The 21,240-nt window shown below is 39.6% G+C and overlaps 1 protein-coding gene across 1 annotated transcript in view; it reads left to right on the top strand.

The window, feature by feature from the left end:
• Positions 1 to 21,240, top strand: part of LRPPRC (leucine rich pentatricopeptide repeat containing) — a 116,335-nt gene that overhangs the window by 27,727 nt on the left and 67,368 nt on the right. Inside the window, exons 15-17 of the mRNA XM_056853382.1 lie at positions 8,557 to 8,675; positions 11,259 to 11,352; positions 14,157 to 14,226. Of these exons, the coding sequence (XP_056709360.1) occupies positions 8,557 to 8,675; positions 11,259 to 11,352; positions 14,157 to 14,226 (283 nt within the window). The remainder of the gene's footprint in view (positions 1 to 8,556; positions 8,676 to 11,258; positions 11,353 to 14,156; positions 14,227 to 21,240) is intronic.

Below are 21,240 nucleotides of genomic sequence, written 5' to 3'. Positions count from 1 at the left end.
AAAAGTTCTGTTATATCCATGAAAAATACATGGTTTTGCATCTATGTGGCTGTTTACACCCTGTAAAATACTTTTCCTGTTACATAATCAAATGGTTTATGTGGTGGTCTCAAGAAGTGCAATCATTTGTACAGCTGTTGGAGATAAGAGTGAAAAGGACAAGAAATGAAAGATTTGTGTCTTCAGTGGTTATTGGCAGAGGTGGACTTCCTCATGTTACAAGTCTGTCATTGCCCCAGAAACCCAAAAAAACAACAGCTAAAAATACAGGAAAAGGAAATGATGATATCTCAGCCATCATACAGGAAAATCTTTGCCTCGCAATAAATGCTATGCTCATCAAACTTTTGTAACAAACCTAGAAAAACTTTTCACTTGAGCTTACAGCTACGAAAGACAAGTGTGAAAGCTCCCGCTATGCGTACCAGGAGCATCCAATATTCTTTTAGCTGTTCAATCTCTCTCTTAATGTATGAGCTTTGAGCATTGCCTTCAGTGTGCTATCGATGTAAATGTTCTGCCTTCTGACAGGTTTAATGCATATTCTTGTTCACTGATATTTTGATGATAAAATTAATATGCATGATATCTCAGGAAATGGTAGAATGGAAATCAGCCTGTAAAATGGGGAGTTGATGCATCTAAGGAAAACCTTATGAAGCATATACACATATTTGATCTACCATGTAGGCAGCAGAAAAAGAATAGGTTAAATTTAAATCTGAGTTGACAATTCAAGTAAATGTTGCAAGTTTATGTATAAACAACTCTATCAGAATAACTGAGAAAATGTTTTGTGTGCTGATTTAGTAAAATTTTAAAAGAACAGGTAATTAAACGTCTATTGTAGTAAACGTCCTTTGAAAAGAACAAAAACACTTGTTTTATATACGCATCCTTCCCAGCATTCAGTTTGGGATTTTACATCAAAACCAAAACACAGTGTGGTTTTGTTCCCCTTTAAATGTTATTACTTGCCAGAACAAAGGTCCATAAGGTAGAATTTTGACCCAGGAAGGCTGTCACAGGTATTAAGGCGCTGCCATCAGTCTGTCATAGTCTAGATTAGGATATTGTGCCACAAGTACTAGAAATATTTGCAGAGCCAATAATTCTGTAGTTGCTTAATGAGATCTGTGTGCATATTTAATATACACTTTTTTGATTAAAATAAAAAACCCTGAAATTGTATTTTCTAAATATTTTGGTAAATAAAAGGTTAAATGCAGATTATTGAATTGCAGTAAAAGATTAAATGAGACCACAAGGGTATGAAAACTAGGTGTGCCGTACCCACCCTGAATTCTGTCACTAACTAGCTAACTGCTAACTTACATGGCTGAAGCTCTCCAGTCCTTGCTATTTGTCCTGGTTTGTAAGAATTAATCAGTTTGAGACAGATTTAAGGCTTGCATTATCTGCCTGCCTTAACTAATACTACCCATTATCCTTCTTTTGCCAATGCATGTATGTGGTGTTTTGGTATATCGTTGTAACTAATGGAACATGAACTCTATGCGGCTTGGGTTGAAATAGCTGCTTAGTCCAGAACACGCTGTGTTGCCTTGGGCTTGTCACTATCCCTCACTTCCAATTCTTCAGCTGTAAAAAACCATTATGTTTATCTCCCAAAAACTTGTTGTGAGGACAAGCAAGTTAAAGATTTATTATTTATTTATTAACAAGGTTTCTACCCCACCTTTCTATCCTAATAGGGCCACCAAGTGTTCAGGAAGTGATTAAACCAGTTACATTATTACTCGCTACGTCTTTTCATGGAGAGTCACACATGAGTGGGCCATGTGCTGTGCAGGGATTCCTGCCACAGAGCTAAGGTCTTAGAAACATCATGACAGCGATTTGAAAAGAACTTTCCTACTTATGGGTCTACTTGATCAGAGTTGCATTTAAACCAAGTTGCGGCAATATTATTGCATGCTGTGAATTCATGGCTTGGGAATGAGCCAACCTGGTATGCTACCACTATATACTGAATTTCAGGAGCCTGGTTTAAATGAAATGCTGACCAACGTAGAACTTTTACAGTGGGAAGGTGCTTAAAAAAACATACCTGATGACATGTATAAAACAGCCTCGGAAAGCTGTTACTAAGGATGGATGTGGAAGCAGTGTTACTTCATGTCTTACTTGTAATATCCATTAGTTTTCCAATGCTGCTTTTACTTCGTGTAGGCAGCTCCCTTTGAGCTGCTGTAGCCTGTGGAGGAAGGGCCTGGGAGGAGTTGTACAAAGTCAGATGTAAAGATGTCAACATTGTTCTTAATTATTTGGGTGTGTGTGTGTAAAGTACTGTCAAGTCGCAGCCGACTTAACGATGATCCAGTAGGGTTTTCAAGGCAAGAGATGAACTGAGGTGGTTTGCCATTGCCTTCCTCTATGTAGCGACCTTGTAATTCCTTGGTGGTCTCAAGTCAAAGTACTAACCAGAGCCGACCCTGCTTAGCTTCTGAGATCCGATGAGATCAGGCTATCCTAGGCCATCTAGGTCAGAGCTTGGGGTGATTCTGCAAGAATAGTCTGCAAGCACTGATTTTTTTTTTGTTATGCACTGTCATGTGTTTGCTTCTGGGCACAACTTGAGATCCTAGTTTTGCCATGTAAAGACTTCAACAGCTTTAACAAAAGCAACTGCTTTTTCTGCATAATAGTATCTGCGATGGCATGATATTGGCTTTTTGGCATGATATTGACAGGGGGAGATGAGGGGCCAGAAGAGCCTTCTGAGGCTCTAAAGTCTGTGTTAAGTAGCCAAAAATCCTGTGATCTGTGTATTCATCGTCTGTGTCATAGTGGACTGATCACGCGTCAGCTGAAGACTTGTGAATGTATAGAATTTGCAGAAGGATTTTTTGCTGCCTTCCCCTTTCAGCACAACCAAGAAAACCCTTCCAAAGGGAAGGGGAACCGCCAGGAATGGTGTGGTAAGAGGCTGCACTGGGAAGGGGGAATCTGCAGAAAATCTTTTTACAGAGGGTTCAAACATGTAATTGCCTACCTGCAGCCTAGAGTGGTAGAGAATTCTATCACCTCAGTCTACTGTGTTTTGTGGCTGTTTCTGGGCCATAAGGGTGCAAAGAACTGTGGGACTTCCTTCTCCTGGACCCTCTCCAAAGCATTTTCTTGGAAGCATTTGTCCTGATATAAACGCTTAGGGTGGCTTGAGTGCCACAGTAAATGTTTTTTTTTTGTCCAGTGGATTTTGAGTTGTTTGGAAGTTTTTGGAATAAAAGTACGGTAGAATCAGGTAGACTGTTCTGGATGGTTGGAGGCAAACCTTGCTTAGTTTATTTTTTGTTATGGCCTTTCTAAGTCTCTTACACTTATAAAAAAACAAACAGATCTTTACTAATCTGAAGTTTGGGATCTAATAACATGAATATTGGCTCCAGACATCAATTTATCCTTTGACCAGGAGAGAAAGGCGCACAATTGAATTACCATCCAGGATATGTGAACCTGACTATGGCAGCAAGATACTAAGGAAGAGGCCTCTGATTTATATCTCTGTGTTTGGTAACAGTATTATTATTATTACATTTCATCTTGGTCTAGTTTTGAGATTTTAATGTCTGGAGCCTTTTTTGTATGGTTAATATTAATATTATTTGACCACTGAAGAAGGCCAATGGGCCGAAATGCGTTTGGTCAGGGTCAATAATGGTCCTTTGAATTTATGCACATTTGTGAGGCTATTTGGGCCAGGATATGTGTTTTTAAGGAATATTCCTATATTTGTTTAGATTTATGCTTTTATAGATATTGAGCCCATACATTTATATTATTTAACCTTTTTGGTACCTAATCTTGTCTCCATGCTTTGAAAAATCTACATGAAACCACTGAGCAAGGTCATGTTGAGATCTGGAACAGATATATTCGAGTCTAGTAGAACCTTAAAGACCAACAGGATTTTTAGGGTATATACTTTCGAGAGTCAAAGCTCTCTCCTTCAGATATGTGTCTGGTGAAGAGAGCTTTGACTCTTGAAAGCTTATACCCCCCAAATCTTGTTGGTCTCTAAAGTAACAGCTACCCTCTGAAGCTATCTTCACGGAGATTTGGAGTACAGTATCATTAGTATGTTGGGGAAGCCCTAAATTGATATTTGGAGATGGCGAAAGGATGGATGTGGGCAAATGAATTAAAGCTTAATCTGGGCAAGTCATAAGTGCTTTTTGATCAGAGGTAAAACCCAACTGGAAGTAAACTCACAGCCTGTTCTTGATGGGATAGTACTCACTTTGCAAGAGGTGGTCTGCAGCTTTGGGGTTCTCTTGAATCCAGCCTTGCTGATTAAGAAAGATAGTGGAGGTAGCCAGGGGCACTTTTCTTCACTTTAGACTGGTCTGCCAGCTGTGATTGTCCCTGGAAATGATGGTCCTGACCTCAGTTACACAGTTAGAAGAGGTTACAGTAATGTGCTCTACATGGGGGCTGCCTTCAAAAATGGTTCAGAAACTTCAGCCAGAATGTAAACTGAGTTTTGCTGCAGGCATCATATTTTCCCTGCTTTACAGCAATTTTAGTAGTTTCCAGTTTGTTTCCACCCCGATTTATGAAATATGCTAGGACACACACAGGGTAAGAGTTTCTGAACGTTCTAGGATTCCCCCTAGTATACAGAAAAATGACTTACCTCAATTTGCCAAAATAATTCCTTCCCCCCAGATAAACTGATAAAGACAAAGCATGGTCCAGTTGGCATAGATAAGAAAAATTGAGACACACTTTGTAGAGGGGGGGAAGAGGAAGATGTGGAAATTGGTCTGTTCAGTTAGCTGGAGAGATAGTAGAATCCTGGAAAAGCATATTAATGTCTGTGTGGGAATCGCCTCTCCCCCATGATTCCTTGTGGGCTCCCAGTTTTGTATTCTTTTAATCGCAATGTGCAGTTGCACCCTAAATTCTAATCTTTAGTATTTATATATGCTAAAAAATGGGGCCAGCTGGGATGGGTTTGTACTGGTGCTGATTTAAGAGAATATGTGCATGTTTTGCTGCTATTTACTGGGAATTTGAACTCATGCTCATTTTAATATATAGTTAGCCTAACTTACTATAGTGTCTATTAAAAGAGAAGAAAGAAAACAGCTGTTTCCCATGATGTAGATTAAACCGTTTTTAATTATAGAACCACTGATGAAATGTAACTTTAGCTGAGTTTTTCATTACAGTTTTTGACATCTTATAAATATAAAGCATAAGCTGGCTGTCAGAATTTGAAAGGTATTGAGCAAAATTATATTGTAATTAATTCTTTCTTGATTAAAATTTGCCAATTCTGGGCCAAAATCAGTCAGTGTTCTGTTTTAAGGCAAACTTGAGCAGATGATGCGATTTTAATTTAGTGTGACTTGTTGGCATGTATTTTTAAGTGCTCAAAGGGAATTCACATTTGATTATTTGCACCGTAGTGCACTGCATAAAATATTCATGGAAGTGTCACTTTTCCATAGGTGGCACTCCAGGGCGAAGACAGGGACTTCGGGAAACTTCAGTTTTTTTATAGTAACAAATATGTGAGGCAACTTGGAAAAAGATGAAAAGCATATGCTGGTTGGTTCTGGTGTCCTGCAGCATCTGACAAATCATTTTTGTGCCAAAGAAAATTCTAGTACCTGTATAGGTTTTGACATGGATCCACATTTAGTTAACTAGATCTGATGTAATAAAATTCAGCAAGTTATGTGGATTTCAAAGAACAAAGCTTTATTCATAGTGTCTTTATGTAACCATTTGAAGCTAGTGCTCTAATTTCATTTTAAGTAGTCAAGCTATTGATTAGCTTTTTAATGAACTTCTATTTGTACTATTGTAAGGTTCCTGTGCTTGGAACTCTTTGCACAAGGTCTCTATGCTTCTGAATTCTTCCTCAAAATCTGACTTGTCCATAATCCTTCTTCCCACAATAACCCAACTCAAATATATATTTGCTCACCTTTTTCATTGCTACTCTGCTCTTCTTGTCCTCCTTCTGTTTGTCATTCATTCTATTTTGAGGTCCCTGTCCTAAAGAGCTAATGGTTTATTTATTTTTGGTTATGATATGTTGTAAATCACTAATAGGACAGAATAAATATTTCTGGTCACGAGAGCTAGTTTGATCATTAGACCCTGATCTTGTGTCCCACCAGTATTTGCTAATGGGTTCCTTTCCGGTGATAACGAGCAAAGCATTTTCTTTTAGCTGTACAACCTGAATCCACTGCGCACATGTACTTGGAGGTTAGAGCTGAGCTAGTTATCAATCATCTCTGAACTCCTTGCATAGGAACCTGAAAACCCCCTTCAGAAGCTGCCACCACTGGCAGGGGGAATGCTAAAGATACTAGAAGTTCTTGTCTACCACTGTTGACGTGCTGCTTTGATTATGGACAATCAGATTTCCTGCCCCCACCCCCAAGCTAAATTGCTAGGGCAGATTAGTGACAGGAGATAGCAATGGAATAAAAAAGCCCAGCCAGCTACAAATTTCTTCTTCTTGTTGCCATGGGTGAGTGTGATTCCTCCATGTATATGTCTTTTATACGGACATGTATAGCTGCCACCTACTGAGTCAGACCATTGGCTCATCTAGCCAATCTACTCCAACTAGCAGCAGCTCTCCACTCTCTGAAGCAGGGGTGTTTCTTAGCCCTGCTGTGCAGGATTGAAAAAAGATGCCAATAATTAAAGCTGGCACCGTTTGTGGACAAAGCATATGCTCTATAACTAAACTACCACCTCTTTCCATTACATAATTCTAATCTTAATTCCTCAGTTATAGACCTTTTTATAAATGCACGTTTAGTTATCCCATTTGACCATAGAATCCAACTGTTGCAGAATTTATTTATCTTAATTTTTGTACAAGTCCTGGATTAAGAGTAGAATCTGGTTCTGTGAATAGCACAGAACCAGATGAAAGCTGGTGACCTCTGCTTACAGGGGCAGTTTCTAGAGGAGGATTTCATTGTTCTAAACAAGCAGAGCCAAGCTGCTTATCATGAGTAGCATTAATGGATTGGGTCCAGCACCAAATGGCTGCGGATGTTCTCTTTTGTCCTCTCCCCCCAGCAGTCCTTTGATAACCCAAGGAAGTTTATTCCCTGGGCTTTGGGATTTCCATGGAATGATCTCCACATGGATTGGTGGACTGCAGTAAAGAGGGAGAAGGGGGTGAAATTGCTGCCTTGTTTCCCTTCCATCAGCAGAGCTGTGCTGATGGGAGAAGTGGGAAGGGCAATGTTGCCCTCCCTCTAAAATATTGTCCATGAAGATGTTTAAAACAAATTGCCCCATTTCTTCCCTCCCCCCACTTGACCAGGTCTGTTCATCACACGCATCCATACTTACCATAAGGCAATCTTCATGTTAAAAATGTCATTTTTAAAAAACATAAATGTGATGTATTCTGTTGATGTTGTTGTACTCCCTGTTATTGCAATGTGTAATGCTTTACAGAAGCTTAGAAAATGTTAGCTTTCAAATGTCTGGCTCAGTTTTTGCCAGACAACACTATTTATGATGAGTTCTTAAACTTAGGCTTGATAACTTAGGTCGAAATCCAGAGAACTGTGTGACTTGTCTTAGCACGTTCAGCAATGCCATGATATTAGAACTTGGAGACAGTCCCTTATAAATATAAGTATGAAAGAACTGGTAATTTGCAGATTTGCCCTAATTAGGGCAAATCTGCAAATTACCAGTTCTTTCATACTTATATCACATCACCTTTGGTTGTTCTAGAGCAAGGCTTAGAGACTGCCACATAAGATGTTTTAGTTGTTGTTTAGTTGGCATATGAAAGTTATTTTTAGCCATTCCTCATTCAGTTAGTCTTGTTCATAATATTTCTAGGTTGACAAAGTCTATAGCGTCTCATCTGTGGCTAACAGTGCAGATTCATGCGCTTCTTCCATTTTGGACTGTAGATTCTCCCTTCCCGTATTTGCTTTTACCCCTTATTTCCCATTATGTCAACATTAGCACTGCCCATGATTAAACAGAATTTGAAACCAGAGTGGAATCATATGGGGGAGGGAGGAATCCCTTAGAAGTACTGAAGTCCCTGGACTTGTCTAAGGAAATTCTGTGGATTGTGTTCTGGAGCATCGTTCTGCATTGCTTATTCAATTATTTTAACAGTCTTCTGTTTTGATATTATTCTCCTCTCATGTTGAGGTCAATGCCCTAGTTATTTAATGGTAATTCAAAGCACTAAGTCAACATGGTTGTGTCAGGGAAAAGATTTTTGCAACTCCACTAATTTATGGGTTGCTATTGTCTGTTACTCTTGTAATGTGGAGCAAGATAGACATGAATGTAGCTGACTCCACAATTTCAAACTTGATTACCAAGGCCAAAGAAAAAAGGGCAAACAGAGCAAAACAAAAAATTCCAGTTTCTAAACAATTTTTGCCATGGAAAAAAATCGCTTGAACTGTCAGAGAAGTGACATAGCTGCTCCTTTGCTTTTCTTACTGCTTCCTTTCCTTACAAAACTCATCTGTGCTTTCATTTAGCTAAAGTTCAGCATTTTTTCTCATTGTTTAGGTACAATTGAAATCCTCAAAGCAATGCATGAAATGCAGGTAGAGCCTGATGTGGAAACATATGCAAGCTATGTTTTGACAAATTTTGATGATATCAGCTCTTTGAGTAATTTGCTAAAGGTAAGTGAATCCAAGTTTAATTTATTTCAACAGGGATGGTCTCAGACCTAGAATCATACTCTTGAAGTACAGTTTTAACATCTCTTTAAAACCTATTCCATCTCTTTTTCAAAATGTTTATTATTTATCTAAAACATTTTTGTGCAGCCCTTCCACACAAACAGGGACCACAAAGCAGCAAACATTAAAAAAAGTTGAACCGTTAAAATAAATTTAAAAATATAAAGTTCAATTAAAAACACATAAACAACACTAGGAGGCGGGCCAAAAACTGTTATTGGGAGTATCCCAGACAAAGCAAAACAAAATCTTCACTTGCTGGTGAAAGACACCAATAGAGAGAGACAAATCTCCTGGGAGTGAGTTGCAAAGTTTTGGGGCCATAACAGAGAAGGCCCTTTCTCAGGTTGCTACCCACCTAGCCTCAGATCATGGGGCAACTGAAGCAGAGGCTCTGAGGATTACTGGAGTGAGAAGGTAGGTTCCTGAGGGAAAAGGCAGTCCTTAACATATGTTAGTTCCAGGCCATACAGGACTTTCACGGTCAATACCAGTGCATTGAATTGAGCCTGGAAGTAAATTGGAAGCCAGTGTAGGTAGAACAAGACTAGAGTGATATGGTCCCTACGACTCACTCCGACCATAGCATTTTGTACCAACTTTAGCTTCTGGAGAGTCTTCAAGGGCAGCCCCACAACTGAGCACATTGCAGTAATCTAATCTACATGTTATCAGGACACACACCACAGCGGCAAAATCTTTTCTGTGCAGGAAAGGCCTCAGCTGGCTCACCAGCAGAAGCTGGTGAAAGGCACCCTGGCCACTGCTGCCACTTATTTATCCAGCAGGTGGCCTGGATCCAGGAGCACCCTCAAGCTACTAACCTACTCCTTTAAGGAGTGCAACCCCATCCAGATCTCATTTCCTGGGTCAGTCCTTTCCCCCACCAGAAGCACCTCTGTTTTGACAGGATTGAGTTCCAGCTTGTTAGCCCTCATCCATTCCAAAACTGCCTCCAGGCATCTGTTCACAGTTACCACAGCCTCCCTGGGATCAGTTGGTAGCGCGAGACAGAGCCGAGTGTCATCTGTATGTTGGTGGCAGCTCAGCCCAAATCTCTGGATGGGGACAAGATGGGACCTTGGGGAACCCCATAGTCCAAAGGCCGAGAGGCAAAGGAGGAGCAGTCCCCTAACACTACATTCTGAAACCTACCCACAAGGTAGGACTGGAACCAGCACAAAACAGTGCCTCTCAGTCCCGAAAGGTGATCCAGAAGGATTCCACGATCAATTGTATGAAAAGCTGCTGAGAGATCCAGGGTCGCACTCCTCATATCCATCTCCTGGCACATTTCATCCACCAGGACAGCTGAGGCTGTCTCAGTCTCATAACCAGGCCTGAAACCAGATTGGAATGGATCTAAACAATCTACTTCATTCAGGAATCTCTGAAGTTGGTTAGCTACCACTCATTCAGTCACTGTGCTTGAGAATGGTACATTTGAAACAGGATGGTAGTTATTCAACTTTCCTGGGTCCAGAGTAGGTTTCTTTAGAAGATGTACCTCTGCCAGCTTCAAGGCAGGAGCAACCGCCCCGTCTCTCAGGGAAGCATTTATGGTCTTCCAGTTTGCCACCCACCTACCCCTGGCAGATTTAAGCAGCCAGGAGGGAACGGGGCCGTACAAACAGGTGGTAGGTCTCAAACTTCCCAGAATCCTATCCATATCCGCAGACTGCACAAGCTGAAAAATATTCCACATTAACTGGACATATTGGCACCTTGGGACTATTGGATCCTGTTGCTGCTGTCTAGGAGTCCCAAGTTGGAACAGATGTGAGAGATTTTATCCACAAAGTGCTTAGCAAACTGCAGGGCAGTCCACTGCCTCCCATTGGCCAGAACACTGGCCAGAAAACCCTGACCACCTGGCAGAGTTCTGCAGGTCTACACTTTGTGGATGCAACGCTGGCAGAAAAGTATGGCTTCTTTGCTTCCCTCACAGCCACAGGGTAGGGTTTCGAATGATCTCTAGCCGGTGCCCTTGTTATATTTGTCCTGATTCTTTCTCCACTGTCACTCTAGCTCTTCTCTCCCTGTCTTTTCACTGAAAATACTTCAAGGAAGAATGAATTAACTTGATTGAATTTATTTTGTAGTAGCGTTGAAAGTTTTCAGCATTGCTTTTTGTAGCGGCTGCTGCAGGGTGGATTCTTGGAGTAGATAATATGGTTTTTCAGCCATTTGTTCCGTTTTGAAATTCTGGTATTCGTGCCCAAATTGAAAACCAACACCCTTATACATAACTTGGCTGTGCAACAAGTGTGGTCAAAAGGATGGTGGTGCTACGGTGCTGTTCATAAGTTCACAGTGTGCTTTAAATGTATTACCTTAGGAAACCTGATAGCATCCTATAAATCAAACCAGTGTCATCACCCATAACAATAGGGATGGGGCTGGGCTTCCCTATGGCCACTCATTGTGCTCATGCTTGAGCTGAGATTTGGACCCATTACTTTCAGCTCTTAAATTGGCATGCACGACCTGGCGTTTCTTCACCATATCATGATCTGTTCACAGGAACAAGGTTGCCCCATACAAACGAATGCACTCACTGCGTCAGAAATCAGGCATGAAGCTGCCAATGGAAGATTGGATAAAGTGTTGGCATTAAGTAAGTATCCTGGATACTGTAGCTGTTACCCGGATAGTTAGTTTATGTTATTATTTATTTTAAACTGCCTTTCTACCTGATCAGGGTCCCCAAGGTGGTGAACATAAAAATGTTAAAACAATCTGAACAATTAAAAGCAACAGTTAAAATCAGTAAAAATACATGGACACATTCATCACTACTGCATTCTGTTTAGGCTACTTTTGAGAACGGCAAACTTATTTTATTAGTTTTTTTAAAATATGGTCTATCTTAGTAAAAGCCAGTGTGGTGTAGTGGCTAAGAGCAGTGGTTTGGAGCAGTGGACTCTAATTTGGTGAATTGGGTTGGTTTCCCCACTCCTACTCATGAAGCCAGCTGGGTGACCTTGGGCTAGTCACAGCTCTCTTAGAGCTGTCTCAGACTCACCTACCTCACAGTGTGTCTGTTGTGGGGAGGGGAAGGAAAGGTGATTGTAAACTGGTTTGATTCTTCCTTAAGTGGTAGAGAAAGTCGGCATATAAACACCAACTCCTCTTCTTCTAAAAAAATGAAAATCACTTTACGGAGTGATTTACCTCAATTTAATTTTGGAGTTTTATTGTAAGTGTATCTTTTAAAATAGTAATACCTGCATTTATAAAAGTAGAAGATAAGCATACTACCATTTTGCTTTATTTTGGGAAGTCTGCTGTTACTTAGTAGAGGATGTGTTCAGGCAGTAGCTTAGTCAGGCCATGGAATCTCAAGAAACATTTTCTAGAAAGTTATATTGCAGGAAAAGTGGTGCCTTGGCATTCTAATGATTTCCTGTTGTTCTGTAAGGGAGAAATCAGTGGGACCCTGTGTATATGTAGTACTAGAAATGTACTTATAAGATTTTTTTAAATTTAGAATGTCATTCCAAATTGCACAAATGAAGGCAAAGTGAAATCAAATTTGATTGCAAGTCTGAGAGCTGATAAAACAACTTCCTACATTTTACTTATAAACTAAATGTGGAGTTTACACAAAATCTCTAAGTGGGACTGATTGTTACAAAAGGAATATGTCTTACAGGATTTTAAACATAACCAACGTGGAAAGCAAAGCAACAATTACAAGCATTAGCAAAAATAAAAGCAACATCTGTACACAGTTTCCTTTTAGGTTGCATTTAAACCATACTAATTATTTTATATTCTCTAAACTGAGTAAGTTTATTAAGGTAGGGAATATGGTTTATAATAATAATCCTTAGACTTTTTGCATTATTTACCCACTTCTATGAATCAGCTATGAAAACAGCACTATAAAAACAGCAGCACTATAATAGAAAATACAAATATTTATGAAATTATGAAAATGCGCTGCTTGTGCATTGCACAACTAATGGTCAGTGATCTCAGCTCTTCCCGTGCTGATTGGAGGAAGAGGCCGATTATTGGCATCACCTCCTTCACCCATAGCTAATAAGAGCAGTCAGCGCTCATAACGCTGTCCCTCTGTTCGTCTGGTGAAACCCCGCCTTGCTGCAGAGCTCACTCAGTCTAGTGCTGAGCATGAGGTTGTCCAAGTCAGTGCCAAAGTAATACGCACTTTTAGCATTTGAACTGTACAAGAATCAGCGTGATTTTTTACTGCCCATTAATGGAGTTGTGAAGATCTTCCTGTAATATTCAAACGTGAACAGTGTTCAGTGAGTGTTTTCAGTTCAAATCTCTGCAGCAAAGAAAATATTGAGGCAGACTTTTCCTTAGCCTAGTACTCTTTGAAAGTGAAACAAGTTGAGCCTTTTGATACCCTTAGAATATTGCTGCATAATTAAACCACCAAAAATATAAATTGGCTTGTTCGGCACTACTCTAGTAAAGAAAAAGTCAGTTAAGGATCACTTTCGCATCCAGTCTGTGAAGGGGCTGTGAAAGCTGACTGCTACCAAGGCTGTTGATTGCTCTTCTAATCTCCTATAATGCAAAGATTTGCTCTACTGGCCAGATGAAGGAGTCTGAGCACACAAGACAGCATGCATAAGACCATCTGTTTCCATTTATCATACCATTCTGTTCCACTTCCTTGTCATCATTTTTTTATTTTTTAAAAACTTGTTTGTTTCTAAGGAAACCAGGTTTCTGACTATCAGCAGTAGCTGAGCAAATGGAGATGTACTGTAGCTAATTTTGTTTCTTAATTTAATGAACAAAAATTTTTAAGCCTGGATTTTATTTAATGAGAAACAATTGTCATCTGAAAATAAACAATAAACCACTAGACAGAAGAATGTTTCACCCACCCCCAAAATTAGGGACCTATTTACTACAAGGCACAGTATAATTAAATAATCACTTTCTTGGTCCAGGGATTGGACAAGATTCTTTTCTACATCAGATCAACCTAGGGACCCTTCCTGTATATTGCTGTACGAAAAACAGTGTAAACCAGCACCTTGCATTTGGCCTGGAAATATACAGGCACTCATGTACAAACTCCCAGTAGCAGCCTTGTTGGTGTGTTCTGAACGAACTGTAGCTTCCAGTCTGTCTTCAAATGCAGCCTCTCATAAGTTCATTCATTTATAAGGGAAGAGCCAATGGAGATTGATGCTTAGTGATAAATTTTCTGTTTATGGATATGCAGTCACATTGACCCAGTCCAAAAAGATATGTAACAAAGGCCAGTGATTAAAGTAACATTATTAGAAGATCAAGCTTTAATATGCAAAAAAATTTTTATCTAATAGATTCTCATTAAATAACTGTTCTTTAATCATGATGGTTTAATCACAGCTTTTTTTAGAGAGAGAAGTTAGGATCAAAACGTTCTAAAGTGTTTCATTTCCTCTGCAGTATCTTCAGCAGATACGCCATCTCTGGATCTCATGCAGTTCAGAGGTAGTCTAATACTTGGATTCAGAAGGTAAGAGTTTGTGATGCATTCTCATTCTTTTCTCTGCATGGTCTTAACTCTTGATTCTAGATCTGGAGCAGATTTTTAAAAGTAATTTCTAGCCCTTTTAGCTGTGTTGGAAAAGTGACTGACAGTCTCAGGACTTTCCCTGTAGTCTGCATAAAGTATTGTGGATGGCTATCTAAGTCCCCCAAACTTAGTCTGATCAAATCCCACCTTCCTTTGGTGAGTCACTTAAGCCACCTCTCAGATGGAGCTGAGGGTCAAAACTTCCAACTCATGAAGTGCTGGCATTAACATAAGTTTTGCTTCTGGGAACTGAAAGCAGTGCCATTGTTTAGAATTGTGCAGAAACTTCGTAATCGTTATGTAAGTCAAGACAGGCTGTACCATTTCAGAGGTCAAATGGGACATTGATTTCCTGAATGCCCACTTCCCACATAACACACTCCAAAACCTACATGCTAAGAGAAGGCCAGCCTAAAATCTGTCTTGCTGACCTGCTAGTCCTATATATACATGCGCTTGTTTAAATTATGGGAGCCACTCCTTGATTATAGTGTTAGGAATGCAGTTTGTATCCTTTATTAGGTGCGTTCTATTTACAAAATGTATCTGTTGTTGGGGGGGTGGGGAGTACCAACTTTAGTTCCATGATTGCTGTTAAATATGTTGCCTGTAGGGTAATTCTGTCTTCTCTGCTACTCAGTGTGTGCACATTTCTGTGTTCAGTACAATTGGCAAAGGAAATGATAACTTAAAACTGTGGTCGGACTGTTAGTGCTGGTACTGCCACTTTTGGTAAAACACATGCAGGTCGGTACAAGTGGGGGGAAATGTCTGAAGTCATGTTTTCATTGCACTTCAAAGAAGGAAGCCTAAAGGATTAGTTTTTGTAAACTCTTCATTTCAGAATTCTCCTTTTAAGGAAGGTTTTATGGAGGATGAAAAAAAATAACATGTGAACCATACAATAACGATAGACATGGTTTACTAGTTGTGGTGATGTTTTTTATTTTTATTTTCATTTGGGCAGTGGCAGAGTGTATCTGGTTGGCATGCAGGTTTAATCTCCAGTTAAAAGTATCAGATAGTGTGTGATATGAATGGCCTGAGACCCTGGAGAGCCACTGCCAGTCAGAGTAGACAATTCTGACCAGGGTAAACCAATGCTCTGACTCAGTATAGGGCAGCTTCATGTGCTCAAGCCCCAGTATGTCCCTGTTTTTAATCATATTATTTCCCATTATGCTTTCAAGACAGCAGGTTGATTGATCCAGCTTAGCTGAAAATGAATATATTGGCGCAAATAGTTAGACTGAAAGGAAAAAGAAATAAGGGAAGATTGTGATAAGCCACTTCAGCAGTTCCCCTCCTCCTCAAATGTTTTCCTCTGTGATACAAAGAACTAAACTATCCTCTTGACAAATGCATGAAAATGTTGGATTGGAGTAGACTCATCCTAATTTTTTAAGTTACATTAAAATATTGAAGGTCAGGACTTGTATGTGACTATGTATTTTAAAAACTGTGTGTTTAAGGTGCTCTCTTCAGTGAATAATCTTGAAGACTCTTGAGAGATGTTTTGTAAATGCAGAATGTCACTAATCAAAGAAGCAAACATTAGAGAAATGACAAGTACAGCTAACTGTGCACATCTGAAAACTTCCAGTGCCCTAGATGCTTGCATAACTTCTAATTTTGAATATGTCCGAGTACATTCTATTGTTTGACATTGCAAGAATCTGCTGCTGTGGCTATATGGCTTGTTTTAAAAAAGAAAGCACCTGTCTTTAAATGTTCATCTTACGTGTGTAAAGCATAAAAGAGCTCATTATTTTGTCCAAAATAAAGAGTTGAACAGTAGAAACGGAAGCCTGCTTGCTGCTTCACAGGTTACAGAGACATAGTTTTCTTGTAGATCTAGTATCCATTCATGAATGTGCAGCATTATAGGAAATAGTATTTGTATAGTTGTGGATAACATACAAGCTGTACCTTAGCCAACACAAATATGGGAAATAACCGTGTTTGCTTTTTAAAATGTTTCATGAGACAATGTTGTACAATTATAATTGTCTATTTATAAATTCATGTCTGCTGTTGATGTGTGTGTGTGTGTTAAGTGCCGTCAAGTCGCCTCCGACTCATGGCGACCCCATGAATGAAAGTCCTCCAAAATGTCCTATCTTTGACAGCCCTGCTCAGATCCTGCAAATTGAAGGCTGTGGCTTCCTTTATTGAGTCAATCCATCTCCTGTTGGGTCTTCCTCTTTTCCTGCTGCCCTCAACTTTTCCTAGCATGACTGTCTTTTCCAGTGACTCTTGTCGTCTCATGACGTGACCAAAATACAACAGCCTCAGTTTAGTAATTTTAGCTTCTAGGGTCAGTTCAGGCTTGATTTGATCTATAACCCACTGATTTGTTTTTTTGGCAATCCATGGTATCTGTAACACTCTCCTCCAACACCACATTTCAAAGGAATCTATTTTCTTCCTATCAGCTTTCTTCACTGTCCAGCTTTCACACCCATACATAGTAATAGGGAATACGATGGCATGAATTAATCTTGTCTTGGTGGCCAGTGACACATCCTTACACTTCAAAATCTTTTCTAGCTCCTTCATGGCTGCCCTTCCCGGTCTCAATCTCCTTCTGATTTCTTGGCTGCAGTCTCCCTTTTGGTTGATGGTGGAGCCAAGGAATAGAAAGTCTTCAACAATTTCAATTTCTCATTGTCAACCTTAAAGTTGTGTAATTCTCCTGTAGTCATTACTTTTGTTTTCTTGATGTTCAGCTGTAGTCCTTCTTTGGCACTTTCGCTTTTAACTTTTAGCAGTAATCGTTTCAAATCTTCACTATTGTCTGCCAATAATGTAGTATCATCCGCATATCTCAAATTATTAATGTTCCTCCCTCCAATTTTCACCCCACCTTCATCTAAATCTAATCCTGCTTTCCTAATTATATGTTCTGCATATAGATTGAAGAGATAGGGAGATAAAATACATCCTTGTCTGACACTTTTGCCAATTGGAAACCATTCCGTTTCTCCATATTCTGTTTTAACTGTGACCTCTTGTCCAGAGTACAGGTTGCGCATTAAAACGATCAGATGTAGTGGCACACCCATTTCCTTTAAAACCAGCCATAGCTTTTCATTATCCACACAGTCAAAAGCTTTGCTGTAATCTATGAAACACAAGCTGATTTTCTTCTGAAATTCTCTCATATGCTCCAGTAACCAGCGTATATTTGCAATATGATCTCTAGTGCCTCTTCCTTTTCTGAAACCAGCTTGAACATCAGGCATTTCTTGTTCCATATATGGTAACAGCCTTTGCTGTAAGATTTTGAGCATCACTTTACTTGCATGAGAAATTAATGCAATGGTCCGATAGTTGCTGCAATCTTTGATGTCTCCTTTCTTGGGAATTGAAATGTAAATGGATCGTTTCCAGTCTGTGGGCCATTGTTTTGTTGATACTTAGTGGCTAAAAATGGATGTAATTGTGCATTTGTATTACAGAATTTAAATAGTACTGAACCCTTCTTAGATTCCTCAGTAACTATTCATCATTAGCTATGCCAACAGGAAAGGGAACTACAGCTCAATTCAGTTACTGTACTAGACCATGCTTTGAGCCTCCAGCTGTACAAGGAGCACACCCTGGTTAATAGCTCTTTGTCCTGTCTTGTTTTCTTTCCTCTCAGTACACTTCCTTGTAAGCTCACTCTGTTTCCTTTGTGCAGCAGCTTCTGGAGGTGCAGCAGTGGCCATAAGTGTGGTTGGTCACTCCCGATATAATATCAAACTTTGGTTAGCACAGTATATGGTTTTTCAAGTCTTCTCTAATGCTGCCCTCTGCATACTTACCTGGACGAGCACAGCAGGACTTACTAATGAGTAAATGTGAGCAGGATGGAACTGACTATCATAATTTCTGCTTTGGATTTGCCACAGTCACAAATCATGTTTCCACAACTGTCAAACAACTGCTGTTTCTTTAGATGCCATACCAACTGAGATTAAAGAAGTTTAAGTACTGCTTAGAATGATGTCAAAATTAAGAAGTGATAGCACTGGTTTAATGAAAGCTTATTTTTTTTTTGTTCGATGTCAATACAACATTATGTGACAATATCTAGTAAGTACTTCTGAGCAGCAACAAAGAATTGATTTGTGTCAGAGATCATGGAGAAGCCTAACTGAGGTGCAATATCACTTTGCACATTATGATTGCAGGTGCATTGACTGATTTTGAGAACCTGCCCCAGTGGAATCTGCCAACACCACACAGCTTATCACTTGTACTACTCGCCACTTTGAAATGTGGTGTTACGGATACCGTGGACTGCCAAAAAAACAAATCAGTATGTTATAGATCAAATCAAGCCTGAACTGACCCTAGAATCTAAAATAACTAAACTGAGGCGTATTTTGGTCACATTATGAGAAGACAAGAGTCACTGGAAAAGACAGCCATGTTAGGAAAAGTTGAGGGCAGCAGGAAAAGAGGAAGACCCAACAAGAGATGGATTGACTCAATAAAGGAAGCCACAGCCCTCAGTTTGCAATGGACATTGTAATAGCGTTTGCCATTGATTCTGTCTCTTTGATGACTTCATCACTTATTTTTAAACAGTCCAGCCCATTTTTGATGCAACTGTGTAATGATTCAGTGTTCAGAAAAAACATGGAATGTCATACAATTAAGAATATGGATGTTGCCTAAAAATAAAAGAAAAAAAAAGAACAGAGAACCTAAAGGGTAAACTTCAATCTATAGGGATTCTCTCAAACAATGTCCTTCTGGTTCTCTGAGCAGGAATTTCAAAGAAAAAAAATGACACTCTGAGAATATCCTTCTATGAACAATTTTGGCGTCACCAGGAACTGATGTGTCAGATCAGTTGCTTGTCAGTTCAGAAAGGAACTTGCCCTGGAAAAGTCATCCAAGCTTTGTAGCAGCATTTTGTTTTCTCTATGGACCTGTGCTCGGCTCACTTTCGAGATAGTCCGCCAGAGGCATAATGAGCTTAAATAAATGTGTCTCAAAGCTCTAAGGATCCTTTAAAATGCTGTTCATCTCAATACAGCATACAGGCTAACTATTAACATTCTTTTTAAAAATATCTTTTTCCAGTCATAAAGCATAAGGTTTTACAGAATCATGACAGTTTGTTTTCTGATGTACGGTAAACAAAATCCAGTTTTGTTCAACTGTATCTGTTTGAGGTCTTCCAGTTTTTTAGTGTAACTTTATACCAGTCCATTTTTTAATAATGAGGTCTTCATTTGCTATGAGAATTTTGAGAGATGAAAAATCTGGTAGATATTCAGTAATTCAGCAGTATTTAGATATCTAATTATCCTCTAGATGGGGTTTGGTATGCATTACATGAAGCAGAAGAATCTACGTTGTTTTTGGACCGTTAAGTTTTCACTTATTTGCAAAGTAGTTGACGGAGGTGCTGCATTGTCAGCACCAGGAGTCGCCTGGGAAAAGTGTAAAACCCAATGGGGCAGCTCTGTTAGTCTGTTTCAGCAAAACAAGAGAGCCTTGTGGCACCTTACAGCCTATTTATATTTCTACAGCAGTCTTTGAATAATGTAAATGATATATTGTTTTCACAATGGAGTCAAGAAATAGTGGTTTCCTAATAATGCATTGGGGCTGGTACTGTTTCATTTCCTGAACAGTCTGCATTCAGGGATGAGGTAGCGGCATTTACAGAGATCTTCAAGATGGTTAATCCTTAGCAAAATTAAATGCCCCATATAAATATTTGGACATAGTATCCAAACTTCATAATACTTAAAAGAAAAAATCTGGTTGTGACAACTCAGGAAATACTTTATGATTGTCGTCAGTGAGCTATCTGATGTGCTTTTGCAGTGAAAAGCTATCTGATGTGCTTTTGCAGTGAAAAGCTATCATATGTGCTTTTGCAGTGAAAAAAGGCAAAATCACTGATAGGAATCCATGTGTGTGTGTAAAGTGCCTTCAAGTCACAGCCAATTTACAGCGACTCCTTTTGGGGTTTTCATGGCAAGAGACTAACAGAGATGGTTTGCCAGTGCCTTCCTCTGCACAGCAACCCTGGACTTCCTTGGTGGTCTCCCATCCAAATACTAACCAGGGCTGACCCTGCTTAGCTTCTGAGATCTGAGGAGATCTAACCTGGGCCATCCAGGTCAGGGCATAGGAATCCATAGGAAGCGATTTAAAGTAAAACTGTTGTGCCATGTTACATGTTTAATGAAGTTTATCAATGTTTGAAACAAGCTGGGAGCCTTGTGGCAGAGAAAACAATTTGGAAATCCCACCTAAAGCCTGCCTGATCTCCTCACCCCTCCAAGATTCTATAAACTCTCTAGGGCTTGAGCAGGTGGACTCTCCCCCCTCCCGGTTACCCATCAGCTGACACTGTACACAGCATTCCATCTCTTTTGGAGCATTTCATGTCATTTTTGAAGTTTTTTCTATTATTAATTTATAAAGTCACATTTTTTTTCTGTATTTTTGGGGAGGTAGTCTTCCAGTTTCCCTCCTGTTCATTCTTCCCTCATACTGGCAGCCTTCTTGGCTTCTCTCCTTTTCCTACTTCCTTTCCTACCTCCCAACACACTTTTGCTTCATCTTCCTGTTTTCTTCCCTCCCTCCATTCCAGCTCCATTTGCTTTCTCCAGACTTCCTTCCTATCTTTTTGTTCTCCCCCACCCCCGAACATCATTTTGGATTACTAGGCAACCACAGACGTAAGATTCTTTAAATACAAACCCAGGGATTGTGTCAATTTGTGGCCTTGGCCCTGTCTGTATATGGCCCCACTCAGTAGTTTATTTTTATTTATTTTATCTGCACTTGGGGCCAACCTCAGAATTAGATATATGATTTAAATTCTTGGAGTATTGTGTACTGTTGTGGTGATTTTGTCTGGAAAAGGCATTACAAAGAAATTTGTAACCAATGCCCTGTGCAGTCATCATTGTGGGGGTTGCCTAGCAACCTCAATAT

The sequence above is a fragment of the Euleptes europaea genome, chromosome 7 (genome assembly GCF_029931775.1).
Source record: "Euleptes europaea isolate rEulEur1 chromosome 7, rEulEur1.hap1, whole genome shotgun sequence".
NCBI lineage: Eukaryota > Metazoa > Chordata > Lepidosauria > Squamata > Sphaerodactylidae > Euleptes > Euleptes europaea.
Note: the sequence above shows the minus strand (reverse complement) of the source record. Positions and strands in the feature narration are given on the sequence as shown.